Source organism: Colius striatus, chromosome 1 (assembly GCF_028858725.1).
Source record: "Colius striatus isolate bColStr4 chromosome 1, bColStr4.1.hap1, whole genome shotgun sequence".
Taxonomy (NCBI): Eukaryota; Metazoa; Chordata; class Aves; order Coliiformes; family Coliidae; genus Colius; species Colius striatus.
In genome coordinates, this window is record NC_084759.1 from 181,520,164 (window position 1) to 181,532,369 (window position 12,206).

At 43.2% G+C, this 12,206-nt stretch overlaps 2 protein-coding genes across 2 annotated transcripts in view; one reads left to right on the forward strand and one right to left on the reverse strand.

Moving 5' to 3' along the window:
* Positions 1 to 944, forward strand: part of CFTR (CF transmembrane conductance regulator) — an 89,674-nt gene extending 88,730 nt beyond the window's left edge. Inside the window, exon 27 of the mRNA XM_061988710.1 lies at positions 666 to 944. Within this exon, the coding sequence (XP_061844694.1) occupies positions 666 to 872 (207 nt within the window). The 3' untranslated portion in view covers positions 873 to 944. The remainder of the gene's footprint in view (positions 1 to 665) is intronic.
* A 6,092-nt stretch (positions 945 to 7,036) lies between these two features.
* CTTNBP2 (cortactin binding protein 2) overlaps positions 7,037 to 12,206 on the reverse strand; it is an 83,757-nt gene continuing 78,587 nt past the window's right edge. Inside the window, exons 22-23 of the mRNA XM_062017758.1 lie at positions 11,942 to 12,043; positions 7,037 to 8,621 (exon numbers count right to left, since the gene is read on the reverse strand). Of these exons, the coding sequence (XP_061873742.1) occupies positions 8,376 to 8,621; positions 11,942 to 12,043 (348 nt within the window). The 3' untranslated portion in view covers positions 7,037 to 8,375. The remainder of the gene's footprint in view (positions 8,622 to 11,941; positions 12,044 to 12,206) is intronic.

The window sequence follows — 12,206 nt, forward strand, 5'->3', positions numbered from 1 at the left end:
CGGGCAGGCAGGCAGGCAGGCAGGCAGGCAGCTTCAGCCTGCCGCAGGATTCCCACACTCTCAATATTTTAGCAATATAGCTGCTAAAAGCTCTTTCTGTCAGATTTGTGCCCTCACCCGAGATACACTGGCAGTGCAGTGACAGCAGAGCAGCCTGATGTTTCTCTGGCTGCTGGCTGGCAGGGAAGGCTGGCACAGCTGTACAGGGCAAACCTATTGTCTCCTTCAAACACAGGCCAGCAGCAGTTCCTTGTTTGTCAACAAGAAAGCAAAGGCCTGGCACCTTACTGCCAGTCTTCTCCCTCTGCTTGCAATAGAACTGTTTCCTGCAGTTAATGCTTTCTTAACGTGGCAATTCAGCAGTGCTGGGGAAGCGCCATAGTACCAGGAGACACCACCTAACCATCTTGGAGGTAAACAGCAAGCTGCCAGGAGAAGCCAGCAAGCCCGACGGCATTTTGTAACTTGAGCAATAGGCACAATTTTTATGTGTTAGAATGATAACATCTGTTTTTACAGTCACAATTAGAAACTGCAAACTGTAAACTGCACTCTTAGAAGATCTCTGTTACATCTTCATATCTCTCACCTGCTCCGTTAGCTGTGTTAGCTGAATGCTGTCAGCACAAGCACTGCCCAGCTAACGGAGTGATACCTTTCTGCAGGTAATTGAGGACAGCAAGTTGCGGCAGTACGAATCCATCCCGAAGCTGCTGAACGAGAAGAGCTCCTTCAGGCAAGCCATTAGCCACGCCGACCGCCTCAAGCTGCTCCCAGGACACCACAGAAACTCCAGCAAACGCAAACCTCGACCCCAAATCACTGCCTTGCAGGAGGAGACAGAGGAAGAAGTGCAGGAGACGAGGCTGTGAGAGGCCTGAGGCTGTGAGAGGCGGTGCGGGCCCCCTCTCTGTGGAGCCAGCGGATCACCAGCAGTGCCCCACCACCCCACTGCCGGAGCCACGGGGGCCACACGCGCAGCGGCCTCACGGGAGGCCTTCGCTGCAGCCACCGCATGTGCGCTTGGGAGTTACTTCCCTTCTCTGGTTAATTGTGTGCAACTTAGGACATTCTTTGAAGTTTTGCCATTTTTAATGGTAAAACCAGACTTCCATTGAAAAGCTGCTGTAATTTGGTACAGACGAGATGGCGAGCAGAAGTAAGCTGCCTAGCCCGACGTAATCGTTTCAGAAAACCTTCAGAAATGTTCTTGCTGGGGTGAGAGGTGCAGACAGCAGGAAGAATGTGACAAAAATAATTGAATCTGGGTGGAAAATAGAAAAATATGAATGTTAAAAGCTTCTTTGGATTCACTTCCTGCAAACGAATTAAGGGACAATATCAACAAGGCGCACAGAAAACTTCCTCCTCTTTGTTTCCCGTGCAGCAACTGTAATTTCAACGTAGCAGAAAAGGCTACATGTCCTTTCATAACCACACACTGCCCTGCTTGCATAGGGGAGAAGGAAAGGAGAGAGAATATTGATTTGTAAGCCAGTCAACAGCTGTCGTATCTCCACGGTTAAGGCAGAATTGGTATTTCCTCCTAAAACCAATGAGACTGCCCATCCGACCCTGCAGCCCTCTCAGCCGGAGGAGTGCAGGCTTGCGTCAGTATCTGGTGAAAGGGGCAGGACTCCTGTCAGTGGAACTCCTTAACAGTCTGCATAGGTCTGGCACCTTCACATGCTTTTTTTACCCTGGCCTCAAAAAGAAAAAACAAGAAGAAATTTAATAATGAAATTGATTTTTATATTCTTCTGGTTTCAGTTTTATGATGAAACTCAACTTTCTCTAGGACATTTTATTTATTTTAATATTGTTGCAAACATTTACTAAGGAAATTTTAAGAGTGATTCTGTACTAAAAATAAAAATATATTTGTACAAAAAGTTTTATATTTGGATTGTTGGATACTTTAATTATTTTTTTTGCTACCGATCTTTGATGGCATGTTACGATAGAGCTGTTAAAAATGAGGGCTGCCCCAGAGTTAGGCCAGGTACTGCCCAATGCTGTCTTTGTGCACTATTCTGTCCACACAGACTGGAAAAAGAAAGAAAAAAGAATTAACAATCCCAACCCGCCTTTACGATGCGTTGGGACAGAACCCTTCCCCCCGTCCCTCCTTGATGCAGGCATTGCAGCTCTCTGCTGCTACTGCCACTTCGGTCGTTGGTGCCTATCAAAACATGTGCATCATTTGTTAATAAAAACAGTCTATTTGTTGTAATACTGGGCGGTGAAGCACTGCCTCTGCGCCCGGGCTGCTGTGGGGCCTGGCCGCGGTGCCGCGCCGGGGCCTGGCCTGGGCGTCCGGGCCGCGCCGGGGACCTCCTCGGCGGGCGGCGGTAGGTGGTGCTGCGGAGCCCTGGAGCGCCGGTGCCGCCGCGCTGAGCGGGTGCTTTTCGCCGGGACAAAAGGGCAGCTGCTGCAGGCAGCAGCAGCCCGGCCTCCCCCAGCCTTTCTGTCAAAAGAAGGGCTCTAATGAGGAGGATGTTTAAGGCCGCTGCAGTCAGCCCTTCACAGCACCGCCACTTTGGTGCTTTTTTTGAGTGAGCTTTAGATCTCTCATGCTGCACGAGCCATAAAGCTGGAAGGAGCAGCCCATGCAACTCAAAAATGAACTGTTTTAGGCATCATGTAGCAGCAGCAGCAGCTGTGCCCCAGCCTGGGGCCGAGCCCTGTGTGCGGTGCTGCTGGGTCAGGCTGAGCCTGTGGACACCTGAGCTTGCTATTGAGCAGTTCCACACCCCGTCCCACTCTGGTTTTCCCCTAGCTGTTCCACATGACATATTTTTCTGGCTGTAACTACATATTTCCTGTGCAAATACACTTTTCCTTTCTCTCCATTTTTTTCCCACCCGGTCCTTCATACTGTACTTTTATTCTTGTCTGTTGCCTGGCACTGACCTGTATCTCTTTCCATATGTCTCCTTGCTTTGCCTGATTTTCTCCATGAAAGCGATGTTTCTTGCTCTAAGAGTGTTCTGGATACCCTCGAGTCTCAATTTTGTTTGTGACTGTCTGCCACTAAGTCTTGCTTGCTTCAGCCTTCATTACAAATGAAAACCAACTGTGTATTGAAGCAGATTTGCTTTTGAATCCCATCTCCATTCCCTGTACCCCCTCCAGCTGTTCGGCTCCCCCTCTATATCACTTTTCTCGCACAGCCAACTTTCCATTTGTATGTGTCTTTACAGCGTACACACGGCCAAGCCTGGCTGGGGGGCCAGGGCTGTTGCAGCACAGCCAAGCCCCAGGAGGAATGCCAAGGATCACTCTTGCTCAGGATGTTACTCAGAGTAGCAGACATACCATGTGGGAGAGTTTATTATCTAAATAAACAAGATGATACAGAAAGATCAGCAGAAAAGAACTACTGTGTCATCAGAATCAGTGCACACTTCAAAGCTTGCACAATTAGTAGTGTTAATCTCGGGGGGTCGTGTGTTAGATTTAGGACGTGGCAAGTTGGACTGAGCGGACAGGGACACATTTCAAGAAAGACAAAGGTAAATACAGCAGGAGCATGTAGTAGCTGGGATGTATGTGGGAGCTGCTATACAAACACTGGCAAAGAGCCCTTTGGAGGAAAAAATAAGTGAAACTGAGTGCCCTCTGCCTTGCAGCACCAGTCATCCAAACAGCTTCTGCCATCAGCACCCAGCTGCCAGTTCCGTCTTGTCTGTCCCAAAGAGTCTAGGCAAGATGGCTGTAGAAATTTTTCTGTCTGCTCTCCGAGGGCAAGGGGGAAAAGGCTAACGAACGTGGTAGTTTCTTCTGTCCAAAAATACTGCTCCAGCTACTTTGGAGTTCAGGCTGGAGCAGGAGGTAAGTGGGTGCCAGCCTCCGACAGAATCTGCTTCCCAACAAAGGCCAAGGAGAGCTTGTTGCCTTCTTGGTGGGATAAGAGCTTCCAGGGCTGTTTGCCCGAACTAGGCTGGGAAGCTGCACATGCTGTTCACGGTGGAAAATGGAGCACAAGAGGGGGAAAAAAAAAGACAAAATGAGGCCATAACCCAAGCACAGTGGAAGAAAAGGCCAAAGAACGTCCTTTGTAAGCACAGGCTGTGCATTATTGAAGAGTATCTTTCTTTTCTTGTGCTTCTCTTTGCATACATTTGATAAAACAAAAAGATATTAAAAAAATACTCCTCCCAAAGCACTTTGTTATTAAAAACACGCACTTGTACTCTTAAAAGAGACGGGGGAGTGGGGGTGGGGGGGAGTGTTATGTTATGGCCAAAGAAAAGAGCATCCTGACTCCAATACTAAACATGAAGATCTAATTTTACAGACTGCTAGGAAGAAACCAAAAAATGTTGAAAAGACCAAACTCACTCTGGAAAGGATCTGTGGCTCTCCTCAAGTAGAGAGCAGAAGGGAGGCCAAAGTGCTCACACAGCACTAAGGAGCTCTCAGGACAGCACAGCCAAGCAAGCTTAGCCTAAATAAACTTGAACTGTACACATTTAGGCATCTCCATAAATCTTACATACAAAATAACTACACAGAGGAGGCTGATAATCATCACTCATTAGCAGAAACTGCTCAATACTTCACTGGGGTCAAACAAGCCTGCTATTCCGAAAAACCTCAATTTTTCTTTCACAGTTGCCTAACTGCCATCTCACCAGCCTCAGTATTTTTTTCATTATCTATTCTCAGTCTGTCATTAAGATATGCCTCCTGCATTTCCATCAGCCCCATGTCCCTCAGCCTGTTCCCAGGCTGCAGAACAGCTCAACACCCGGTAGCTCCTGCTCTTCTTCAATTGTACCCTGCTCAAGCCACAGGGTAGTTTTTTCTCTAGAATTTGGCAGCTGTTGGAAAAGGTGCTTTTTAAAACACTTCCTCCTGTTAAGATTAATTCAGAGCTGGCACTAATTGTTGGGGGTCAGTTCACAACTATCTACATTTGTTGTGTTTGTGTCAGGAGGTTGGGGCATCCCTTTTTTCTATAGTAGCTAGCAACAGGACAAGGGGCAATGGGATGAAGCTGGAACACAAAAAGTTCCACTTAAACATAAGAAAAAACTATTTCACTGTGAGGGTGAGGGAGCCCTGGCACAGGCTGCCCAGAGGGGTTGTGGAGTCTCCTTCCTTGGAGGTCTTCAAGACCTGCCTGGACATGTTCCTATGCGACCTGATCTAGGTGACCTTGCTTCTGCAGGGGGGTTGGACTAGATGACCTCTAAAGGTCCCTTCCAACCCCTGCCATTCTGTGATTCTGTGATTGATTTTTAAAATATCCTGCTATTTTTTTTCTCCTCTTTGTGATAGATTTGACATTTTAGCTCTACAGTTACTTGGCTGTGACTTAGTATTTGGAGAGAAAAAAAAAGGGCACTTCAGAACTGCAGTTAACTGCTGCCTAAAAATCTTGCAAATCAAGCAATGTGCAATGCTGTACAGTAACACGTTTCCTTTACAAACCCACGTTTTCCAAACTCAGCTTCCTGTTCTAGGATAAACAATATTAGCACTCATTTTCTTCACCAGGACTTACTTCAATCGAAAATATAACCCTTGTAAATGCAACTGGAGGTTTTCAATTGGTAGGCTCATACATTCAGGGGCCTACAAGCTCTGCAGCTGGGAAAGGAACATGGCACCAACGGGACAACTGCAATTACTTGTGCTCTGCTTTCTCCTAAGCCTAGATGGCCCTGTGTGACCAGGGGATTGCATCCCAGCTCTTTTTTGAGCTAACGCTACCAAATTACAATTGGACTACCACTGTGCAGAGGAAGGATTTCCACCTTCCCAGGCCGCCTTCTGTTTTTCTAAATCCTTAGAATTATAACTTCTGCCTTTGCCCCAGCCGAGCACAAACACACCTCCTGCTGCCTCAACAATTTCTTTGAATTTAAGATGAAGAACAGCCCACCTGGTAATTCTAGTCTCCCAATTATGGTTTTAACATCACTGACATCAGTTTAGCCAGTTAGCACCAAGAAAATGGTCCCTTGTCCTTTTCACAAGCACCTGTAGGGGTGGGTTTTGCTTCTCCAGTTTTACTGGAAAGCTGAAGGGTTTGGATTTATTTTGTGTAGCTGTATTATAGGAAGAGACAATGCCTCAGAAATTCAGGCCCTGTGATTCTGCTCTTGTCAATGACTGCTGCTGCCTTTGTTGAACGATGGAGCAGGTTTCTTCATACTTTCCATTCTGGAGCTCATGCTCAGCAAATAAAAAACGCAGGCATGCTTTTAAGGAACATATTCTTTGTGAAGAAATAAGAACCACAGGTAAGAGACACACTGAAAGCTTTTATTTTCTGGATGGACTTGAAGTGCAGAGCTGGAATGTTTAGGACTTACCAAGGTCAGTAGTGGATGAGAACGATCCTTCACGTTCCTCTGGCTGAAGAGGCTGAGCTGTGTACAAGGACTGTAGCCAGATGGGGGCTAAATTAGAAGCCTTTTCACTGTCCTAGTGGTCGGAGAAATGGCTTAGAAGCTTCCCTATACTTCCTGAGATACTCCTCCACCTAGGCAGTAAGTCTCTCAACTCTCTTCTCTTGTAAAGATCCAGGAAAGAGGTAATATTACCCATATTTCTTACAAGTCTGTGCTTAAAAATATTAATTTTTTGTTGTTACAAATCCTAGTGTTGCAACTCAAAAGCCACTTTTCATTTTCTTTTTGTCCTCACCATGAAATCCACGGCTGGGCTCCTCACACCACTGCTCACACTGCTGCAGCACACAAGGGATCCTAACTGCTGAGACCCATTGCTCTGACCTGCAGCAGTTTTCAGCTGACTCATTTCACCAACTGCAACAGTAGCACCCCATTATTTCAGCACCAAAACTACTGTAAATGAAACCCCCTCGAGCAATAAACTTGTAGAGAAATCATCAGCTTTTGTTTATCTATTTCCATGACACAAGAAACGGAAGTTTTAATAAACGGTGATTACTGAAGGACGTGGCAGTTGCTGAATATGTGTGAGAATGAAGACAGAAATGGGGTTCTCATAGTGTGTATGGATAGAGAGAGCACACACACAAAGAGACAGAAACACAATACGCAGTACAAAAATTTTATTGACATGAGTTTGGGATGTTTTACATATAAAGGCGAAGCATTAGGAAAGGGCTGGGTAATCCTCTCCTCTTCCAGACCTACTGTGAGAAAAGCTCTATTGGCAGTGGTGGGCACGGCTGGATTGCAGTCCACAGCTCTCAGCACTGTCTCCCAGTAGCCCATCGGGAGGCAGCTCGGGCTGTCGTCAGCAGAGCTCTGCCCGTTCCTCTGCCTGCCGATGAGGCACCGGGGCGATGGCACATCCACCGCACCGCGGTTCCACCGCACCGCAGTTCCCAGCGTGACTGTGGCTACTGGGAGGGGAGACTGGGAAACTGCCTCCTGGGAACAGGAACTACCACTGCAGTGCGTGTGGGGAAATTAAAAAGACTGAATTTTAACCGCAACTCAAGTATCATTTCACAGCAATTACACCTGAAATCCACAACAGAAATGGTTAAGTACATAGTAACTCATGTTGTAGCCGCTCCACCATCTCCCATAACGCTGTAGTTAAGCTTGTGCTCAGATTCCATTTTGTTAAAACCTGTTTCTGTAAAACACTAATATTTCTCAGATACTTTGAAAACACTAATGAAGTATATAAAAGTTTTTACAGTATACAAGAAAAACTAAGTTAATAAATGATCACATTTTCTTCAATTCTATGAAAGAGTCTGAGAAAAATAACTTTTATTGCATTTGGATTTCTCAATCTCTTTCTTTTTTAAAAGATTAAAGTTCTAACAGAAACCCATGACACATTAGATGAAGAGAAGCTTGGAAGGAACAAAATCACAATTCAGCAGGCAGATGATGGGGAAATCAAAGTATTTAATATGGCTTGTAGCTGAAAGTAATCGATCTGCATTTCCAACCATTTTAGTTATTGCCACATTCCATTAATTTTTTCAGTAAGTGAAGATAAAAACATGTCTTTAAAATGCGTGTACAATAGCTTTAAGCCATTGCTGTACGTATTGTGCAACTCATCTGAATACAGTTTAACACGTGAACTTCATAGAATATATTTATCTACAATATATACACAAAGAGAATCCTGTGGTAATACCCTGAATGTCGTCATTTAAATGAGTCATTTTCATAATAAAAGAAGAAAGAAAACCCCCACATCTATGAAGGTGGCAAAACTGCCCATTTCTGAAGTTTAAATCAATATAATTTCCAGCTGATTTACATAGAAATAAAACTGTGGTCCTGTACAAACTTTACATTACAGGGAAACAGCTTCTTTTTAAAAAATATTTACATATTTGAGTACTTGGTTCTTTGCAATAGAGATTGTTTTTATGAACACAGAAAACTGTATGGTAGGCAGGTTTATTTCTTAGATTTTTCTATTTGTTCTTTTTTGTGCAAATTCCAAATCTCTCTTTTTGTGTTGTTATCTGCATCTATTTGCCTTGTATTACTGCTGCTGCTTTTTTTAGTATTCTGAGAAGGCTGGGTGACTTTACTTCTAGGAACAGGAAGAAAAGATTTAACTCTTGAAACACCCAGCTCGGTCTTTGATTTACTGTTGCTGCTTTCCACAGTTCGACTGCTGCTGAGAGGACGCATTCCATCCTATGGATAAAGAAAAGGCATTTTTGGGATAAATCATTATTGCCATTCGACCTGAAAAACATCCAGTGGACCTTACCAGCCCCTTGTTGTTTACAATCTTTTGCAGTTTAATATGGCATCTTCTTACTTCTTGTTGAACAAACTATGGCTCTTTTTTGCTTCTTTGACTGAAAGGAACTATCATTATCTTAGAATACCAAATAAATTGATGGGGTTTTTGTGTTGCCATTGAAAAATGTGTCTCAGTTTCATGAGTACTGAAATGAAGAAAATAGATATTCTTTCTTTCATTACTGTGGACAAATGAGAGCTGCAGTCACAGCTATAAAGGAAAAACTGAAATCTATGTAGTTATGAGAAAAAAATTTAGCTTTACGGCTTTAATAAAGGTATTTATGGTACCAAAAAGTAATAAGGACGTAAAAAACACAAAATAATCATGACAAAAAGAATAGTTTAAGAATGGAAGTTGAGGTGCTAGTTACATTTTAGTCCATAATCTTATAGTTTTCTTATAAATTAGATTTTAGCGCCTCAAATTATGCTGAGAAGCTACATTCTTAAAAACTGAACCATATTCACCCTGCCCAAATTTAAATGCCTTAAGTGCCAAACTCAGGTATGGTGTCACTTTGTCTTCCTTTATAGTCAAGGCCAATCAAGGACAAAAGTTAGCTGGGCCATTTTATGACAGCCACGAACATATATCATAGAATCATAAAATGGTTTGGGTTGGAAGGGACCTTAAAGATCATCTGGTCCCAACCTCCCTGCCATAGGCAGGGACACCTTCCACTAGACCAGGTTGCTCAAAGCCCCATCCAATGTGGCCTTGAACACTTCCAGGGATGGCGCAGCCACAGCCTCTCTGGGCAACCTGTTCAGTGCTTCATCACCCTCATGCTGAAGAATTTCTTTCTTATACCTGATCTAAATCTACCCTCTTTCAGTTTAAAGCTATTACCCCATGTCCTATCATTACAAGCTCTTCTAAAAAGTCCCTCTACAACTTTCTTGTATGCTTCTTTAGGTACTGGAAAGCTGCTACTAAGTTTCCTGAAACCCTTCTCTTCTCCAGGCTGAAGAACCCCAACTCTCTCAGCCTGTCCTCATAGCAGAGGTGCTGCAGCCCCCCGTTCATCTTCATGGTCCTCCTCTGGACTCATTCCGATAGATCCACGTCTTTCTTATGCTGGAGGCCCTGGAGCTCGACACAGCACTGCAGGTGGGGTCTCATGAGAAGAGGGGCAGAATCTTGACCCTTGACCTGCTGGACACGTTTCTTTTGATGCAGCCCAGGATAGGGTTGGCGTTCTGGGATGCAAATGCACATTGACAGATCATACTTGGGTTTTTCATCTGTCAACACCTCCAAGCCCTTCTCCTCAGGGTTGCTGTCAACCTACTCATCACCCAGTTGCATTTGTGCTTGGGATTGCCTTTCATGAGAGAGATGCCTGCCTTTTCCCTAACCAGAAAGGAAAATGAGGACCTTAACTGTTAGCCTTAGTGAATCCAGATCATCCCCTGGGCAGCAATACTAAAAAGTTCATCTTCACCATCAGCTACTGCCCTTCAATATAAAGGTTGGTGGCCTGAAAACAGACTGTTCATTACTCTCTATTCCTTATTAATTCTTGTTTCCATCAATTTGTTTGTATCCTGGATCAAGGATTTTGCATCTCTTACCAGTTTTCTTTCTCCTTTACATACTTGAAAGCACTTCTTCTTCCAATGGAGAAGAAAAAAAGCTCTGGGTTTGTTGCCCTTTTAAGTAATTTGTTTCATTACTGTTGATAAGATCTCTGCTCATGCAGTATTGCTTTTGTCACCTACAGAATTCTATTTGCTTTCAGAAACAAACGCTTTTCTAATCTCAAACTCTTTTTCAGACACCAGTTCTTGCAGCTGCATAGGGTTATCATTGTTGCAATTGCTTCTGAAAGTTTGCCTTCTGCTTCCATACTGAGACTGTGGTTTTTCATAACTTTGTTATAGTAATGACTAAATCAAGAAATGAAGCTTGTCATTCTATGAGATTACTTTCCCCCCTAGCAAAAGCTTGGGTTGAGTTTCCTTCACTTCGGCCACCATTTCCCCACAAAGACATGCGAAATACAGTTTTTTAATCTTTATGAAATCTTTTGACTCAGGTCTTCAGAAACTTCTGAAGTAGCCAAGTTTGTCTACCTCCAAAGTCAGTACATTGATGCTTTACATTAACAGAAGGAATTTTAAAAGGAAAAAAATTCACCAGGGAAAAAATTTGCAGTAGGAATGAGTGGGACACCTGACTTACCACAGGATCGCTGCACCGCTACTGTGTGAAGGTCTGATTGGAAATGTCTCAAATTAATATGTTTAGAGAAATACTCAAAAGCAGTATATTTAAATGGGGATCTGCAATGTTAAAATTGTTTCCACTAGCAGAGACTGTTCTCTGGATTTAAATAAAATTACAGAAAATACTCTAACATTTTCAATATTTAGGTATGACAAAAACCCAATGGTAAGGGTGGTGAGCAATCTCAGCCAACTTATTGTTTTAATGCTTAGCTGTGCAAGTTAAGCTGCTTCATTGTACCTACAGAAGAAGAGTGTCCCTAGAAAATGATTTATTGCAGTCAGATAAAAGCATCTGGGTTTGGCTCTAGAGGACCGCCGTCAAGGGGACACAGAGGGCCTAGTGAGGGAACGTAGACAACAGACTCTGCCCTGGCTAAGGTTCTTTCAGCTATGTGCTCAGTAGCTCTCCTGATGTTTGAAAACACAAGGAGCAAGAAAGGAAAGGAAAGAAAGTGTAACAACAGAGAAAATGTAATTTTTACTTTATTACCCAAAGTATGAAAGAAGGTAATAAGCATAAATTATAGAGCTACAATAACTATTAATTATATTGTGATCAGTTATATTATTAACTATAATAAAGACATAAGGATATAATTTAGTAGGGATGTGAGCACCCACAATGATTTCAGTTTCTCAAAAGATGATGATATTGGACCTATGATATTATCCAGTAGTATTCAGCTTATCTTACCACCCTGAAACCGCACTTAAGTCAATGCAGTTTGTTTACATTTAAACAGGCTTTATGTAAACATGAAAACTGAAGCAAATACATCCATTGTGTAATAACTCTTTAGTTTCCATTAAGACACGTGGAAGACACTTGGCATGGTATGTGTCTTAAGAATCGTGACAGTTTATTCCTGTAATAAACAGGGCACTGGCACAGTAATTCTTTGGATCGAATCAGGAATTCAGATTTTGGAGAAACTTAGGGCACCTTCCCTATCCTACTACAGAACTCATCTTACCTTTTGTGCTGTTGTTTTGCTTGGGTTAGTACCACTTGCTGAAAATACAGGATTATTCTGAGAGTTACTGAACATCAATAGCTCATCCTTAGAATCTGCAATCTGAAAAATACAAGAACATGGTGATTGTTTAGTTATTCACACCAGGTATTTTTTTCAATTTGCCCGGTTTTTAATAGTATTTTTATGTAGTTTCTGTGCAGTGTAATGCATAAATATCTAAAGAACGACTAAAAATACTTTTCCTTTACTCCTAAGTGCATTT